Source organism: Impatiens glandulifera, chromosome 2, assembly GCF_907164915.1.
Source record: "Impatiens glandulifera chromosome 2, dImpGla2.1, whole genome shotgun sequence".
In the NCBI taxonomy this organism is placed as follows: domain Eukaryota; kingdom Viridiplantae; phylum Streptophyta; class Magnoliopsida; order Ericales; family Balsaminaceae; genus Impatiens; species Impatiens glandulifera.
Genome location: NC_061863.1, coordinates 8,520,800 through 8,526,799, shown reverse-complemented (window position 1 = coordinate 8,526,799; position 6,000 = coordinate 8,520,800). Strand labels below are relative to the sequence as shown.

Below are 6,000 nucleotides of genomic sequence, written 5' to 3'. Positions count from 1 at the left end.
CCTTTAGTTCGGTTGTCAAGCCAACTACTATCTGAACCATTCTCTCACTTGTGTAACACGATAGTGGTCTATCTACCAACTTGATGTGAGTGGTATTTTTCTTCATGGCACATTGCTTGAAGAAGTTTATATGGCTCAACTACCTGAATTTATACATCCTAATTTCTCACATCATTTATATCGTCTACAATAGGTTATTTATGGACTAAAGAAAGCCCCCATACTTGAAATTCCATGTTATTTAGGGCTTTATTATCCATTGGCTTTATTGAATTCAAATCCATTGCATCGCACTTTCACTATCACAAAAGCAATATTTTGGCTTATTTTCTAGTTTATGTGTATAATATTATATTACTGGAAACTCTTCACCCCATCTTATGTCTACGATATCTAAATTGTGTAAAATATTTCCTATTAAAGACATGGGTGACATTCGTTATATTCTTGGAGTTGAAGCTACTCGAACTTTTACCCGTTTGTTTCCTAGTCAAGTTAACTATATTTCCACAATCCTCAAGAGAGTTAATATGATGGATACAAAGTCACTTCACATTCTTGTTATCACTAGGTTTTCTCTTTCCAAACATGATGAAGAACTCTTGAGTGACCCACTTATCTACCGAAGTATTGTTGGCGCTCTTCAATATCTTACTCTTTCATTTCATGAGCTCGCCTTTGCAGTTAATCAAGGATGTTAGTTTATGCACTCTCCCACCACTACTCATTGGGAAGTTGTCAAACGAATATTACGTTATCTTTGGCATACATCGTATCATGGATTACAAAATCGGTCATCTTCACAACTTTCTCTCACAACATATTCTGATGTTGATTGGGTAGGATGTCCTAATGATCATCGATCAACCACCGGCTATTGTGTATTTCTTGGAGACAATCTCATTTCATGGAATTCCAAAAAGCAACAGGTTGTTGCTCGTTCTAGTATAATGTTTGAATATTGTGCCCTGGCTCATGCTATTGCTGAACTTTGTTGGCTCTAATTTCTTCTAGATGAGTTTCGCGTCACTCTGAATCGTCCTCCTATTCTATGGTGCAATAACATTAGTGTTGCATTTCTCATTGCCAAACATGTCTTTCATGCTCGTACCAAACACATTGAGATTGATTTTCATTTTGTTCCTTAACGTGTTGCTCGTAAGACACTTATCATTGAATACATCTAAACATGTGATCATATTGCAGATATCCTTACTAAAGGTCTTTCATCCAAATTCTTTGCATTTTTTCATGACAAGCTCATAGTTTGTGTCACCTTGTTTGGCTTGCGGGAGGATGTTAAACAACAAAACTCATCATCGGTATCATAACCACAAAAGTTAATTTTATCTCAAATAAAGCATCAATATGTAGTTACTTTACTTGGGTATATAAAAGGTCAAATTGATTAATGTAATGTATATTTATTAATTATTTTACTATATGTAATTAACTATGTAGGACTCATTATACTCATTAAAAAACAATCAAAGTTACAGTTAAACATATTTTCTATTTATTTTTTATATTTCTGAGCTTTCAAATTTTTTGTGTTGGGCCTAAAAATAGAAAATAAAATTATAAATAAAACGAGTGGATGCCATTTTTTTTTAATTAGAAAAGTAATAGTGAAGTAAATTGATATGATTAAGGAGTCATAAAACATTTTTATTGTAAATTAAAATATATATTTATTTAATTATTTTTGGGTGGACACAGAAGTCACCTGAATCCTTTAATAGATCTCATCTTAAACTATATTAATTTATATCATATTACATTTAAATTTTTCTTATAAAAATTTATATAAAAAAATTAATTGTTGTTATTCATATAACTTAATTTAGATAATATTTTAAAAATGATGGCCATATAAATGGTTTTTGATCATTAGATTATATTAATATAACTAAATTTAATAAAGTAATATTTTGAAAATCTAAAATAGTAATAAATTATATATATTTTGTATATCACTAATTAAAGTTTTTTAATATTACCAAAATTTAGTAAAAATGATTATTAAATTCATATATGTTTCTCATTTATCTTAAAAAAATTAAAAGATAATCATGAAATAACTATATAAATGATTGTTGTTCTTTAATTAGACTACATTCTAGATTTCTTTTTTTTTTTGTGTGTTGTGTGAATAATTGGCTTGTGATTTTTGATAAAATGGTGAAACATTTCTTCATAAAATAAAATTTATTTTTAATTATTTTATTTATTTTATGATACTCATTTATTATTTTTTTATTGACAGGAGTGGTTAAATACAATTTTAACATTTTCATGTTCTCTATTATTAATTTTAGACCTTACTTTAGCAGTTACATTTGATGTAACAGAATTTGGTGCCAATGGAAATGGAAATGTAGATGATTCTCAGGTAATTTTTGTTTCGTTAAATGATATATATATAAACTTGATATTACTATGAATGTCTTCATGGTTAGAGAAAGATTCAATGAACTTTATTAAAATAAAGCACACATACAGCAACAAATTCAACTTTGAATGTATTATATGTGGTTGACTTTGTAAATATCATTTTTTTTTAAAATTTGTTTATGCACTGTGTTTCATCCAATTCTTTAGACTAATCTCAGTTCAATATTACATTAATGGACATGAATTTGATGAACCCTAATTTGAAGGCTTTCTTACAAGCATGGGATAAAACATGTGCAAGTAGCAGCAATGCTACGATGGTGGTTCCTGAAGGAAATACATACTTGTTGATACCTCTTCAATTCAATGGTCCCTGTAAAGGACCATCTGTTCAAGTTCAGGTGATCTAATTTGACGATAGAAACAAGATTCTTGGATGACCAATCTTTTAACTGTTTTCATTATTTTTGGATAACTTTATTTATTTATTTAAATATAAAACATTTCTTTATAGATTGATGGAACCCTGGTGGCACCCAAAACCATAGGTGAATGGACAGGTTGTGTGGGCAACACATGGATAGGATTCTCAGATGTTGATGGTCTTCAAGTTTATGGAAACGGGACACTTGATGGGCAAGGTTCACTATGGTGGAAAAAATCCGGTAGTGAGGATGATGACCATATAATTAACAATCACAATCGGAAAAAAAAAGTAAGTTTTCTTTATATTTTAGGGCTTGATTTTTACCTTATAAAATTGATTCTTAAAGAGATTAGTATATTTTCTTCACTTAAAAAGAAAAAAATATGATTTATACTTTTCAAACTGATATACTAATTGATATGTTGATTTTTTTTTCTTGTTTCTTCATTTTCAGAAACGAAATATGTGCTCACGACCGATGGTAAGTGTTGATAATTGGGTGTTTAGAATTTTGTTTTCTTTCTTTTTAATATAGAATGACGTAGAGTCATGCATTCTAAGTGGAAATTGTAGTTGGTTTTTTAGGAAGTATTATTGTCATTTAACTATCTTAGTGAGTTAATTTGATGTTTAAAAGTCCTTACAAAATATAACCATCCTAAGTCAGTTGCAGAAGACTTGGACTTAGGGGTTTACAAACCCTAAGGCATCAAGTTTTTTTTACTGGAAAAATTTTAAAATGAAGTGAAAAATTATCATAATATGGGATGTTATATATGTTAATATGTTTTCTTATTAATTTGATAAAAATCATGTTGGATTTAATTAACTATTTAACGTACTCATAATTAATTGTTTTCTTGTTTTCTTTAAGCATCTCCTCTTATACAAATGTGGGAATTAATTGATGCAGGGATTAAAGTTTTCAAGCTGCAAAAACCTTGAATTAAGTGGTTTGACTCATATCAACCCTCCAAAGAGACATATAAACTTACATTCATGCAACCAGGTTACCATTTCTTGCCTTACAATAACCGCACCCAAAGACAGCCCTAATACGGATGGAATCAGCATCTCTTCCTCAACTAACGTTAATATCACCAACTCTACTATTGGCACAGGTGTGATCGATTGTTTGATAGTAATTTGTTATTAAAAAAACATCTAATTTATTGTATGTATATTATTGTAGGGGATGATTGTATTGCAATTTGTTCCGGTAGTTCAAACATTTTTGTTGAAGGAGTTCAATGCGGACCTGGGCATGGCATAAGGTAAAATATCGTCCATTTGAAAACCCTTTTTGAATCTGGATCATTATCTAGATAAGAACCATAATAATCATGTTTTTTTATTGTCATATTATTGAAGTGTGGGTAGCCTCGGTGAAGGGGGGTCTCAAAATACTGTGGAAGATGTTCATATACTAAATTGCAATTTCACTGGAACACAAAATGGGGCAAGGATAAAGACATGGCAGGTAAATAAATTAACTATGTTGAAAAATAAATTTATAATTTAAAAACCATTTAACACTGTGATTTGATCTTATTTTATAGGGTGGAAAAGGATATGCAAGAAATATTACATTTGAGCACATCCAGTTGAATGATGTTAAGAACTCTATTATTATTGATCAAAACTATTGCAATGGAAAACACGACTGTACCGCAAAAGTAAGTATATTGTTATACATCATGTCTAATTAATTGTGTACAACAATATAAGTATTACTTGTATTGATATATTTCTTTTGAAGTCGGGCGCGGTGGAAGTGAGCAATGTGAAATATATAAATGTGCAAGGAACGTCTACAATTGATCGAGCAATACTCCTAGATTGCAGCAATGAAGTTCCATGCAATAATATTGTTTTTGACAATGTAAACATAACTTCAAGCTCTATGGGTGTCAATGTTTATGCGACTTGCAAGAACGCGAACGTGTCTGTCCCTTCCGTAGTGTATCCAGTTGTATCATGCAGTATTGGTGACATTTAAAGAGTTAGATTTGATGTTTTTGTAATCATATTAATTGCTCTCATTTTTAGTTTATAATCATGATAATAAATTTAATTATATATATGAGTGAAATCATGAATGTTTCATATTGGAATAAAATGAATAGGTCTCTCTATCCATATTATGCTATATTATTTGCACATTAACTAAATATACTATACACTTCATTATCTAGGGATAGAATGATGTTTAATTCTACATGGTTAGGGGAGAGTTGTGGTTGATTTGAATACATTTATGAGTGTAAATAAATATTTGGTTCAGGTTTCAGGTTGACCGCTCATAAAATTGGAACGAATAATTAAAAAATTAAAATTAAAAAAGATGTATATAAGTTTTGAATTTGTAACATATAAATTATATGTATGGTTGTTTGTGTAGACGTTAGAGTTGGTCATGAGCATGTTATATGGGTGGGTTCTGGTTTTGGCTTGTCACATTGGTGTTTTTGTTTTAGGCATCATCGGGATTGGCTATCTAGTATTGCGTTATTCTATTAATGAAATGAATTTGTTCAAAAAAAAACTTATATGTTTTAAATTCTACCAAATATCTTTATAAATATACGCCGATAAATTTGCGACATTTTAATATTTTATTAAGTTCTTAGATGTTTTGTTTTATTTAATGTTATAGGATGATATATTTTTTTTTTTTGGAGAAGAGGATGATATATGTTTAATGTGGGTTGAGGGGTTTATTTCGAATTATTAATCATATAAATCATATACTCATACACAAAATTATAAATATTTAGTAAAAATACTAAATATGTGGAGGATATAAGTTGTGATAATGGGGATCGGAAGGTCGGTACATAATATACTTGAAATGAAATCATGGGATTAGTAATTGGTCTATTGAGATACAAAAATATTAATATGAATGAGATTGTTAATTGACCGAAATTAGGGTAAAAATGGGTCGGTATAAAATACTCGAAATAAATCACAAGATTAGTATTGTTTGATTGGGGAACGAAAAATATCGGTGTTAAGGTTAGGGGTGAGCAAACGGGTAAACCCAACCCATATTCAACCCAAATTAAATTTACCCAACCCATATTATTTATTAATATGGGTTGGGTATGTGTTGGGTTGAGTATGGGTTGGGTAACCCAAATTATTTTATTTTTATTTTTTCATTTAACATGTATTTG

At 29.6% G+C, this 6,000-nt stretch overlaps 1 protein-coding gene across 1 annotated transcript; it reads left to right on the top strand.

Moving 5' to 3' along the window:
• Nucleotides 1–425: 425 nt before the first annotated feature.
• Nucleotides 426–4,820, top strand: LOC124924290 (probable polygalacturonase At3g15720). Its single transcript, XM_047464348.1, has 12 exons — nucleotides 426–696; nucleotides 1,015–1,107; nucleotides 1,207–1,322; nucleotides 2,267–2,392; nucleotides 2,661–2,795; nucleotides 2,909–3,109; nucleotides 3,276–3,302; nucleotides 3,735–3,942; nucleotides 4,014–4,095; nucleotides 4,193–4,301; nucleotides 4,381–4,497; nucleotides 4,581–4,820. Exons 1-12 carry the CDS (start codon nucleotides 426–428, stop codon nucleotides 4,818–4,820), a joined length of 1,725 nt encoding a protein of 574 aa, XP_047320304.1.
• The last annotated feature ends 1,180 nt before the right edge of the window (nucleotides 4,821–6,000 follow it).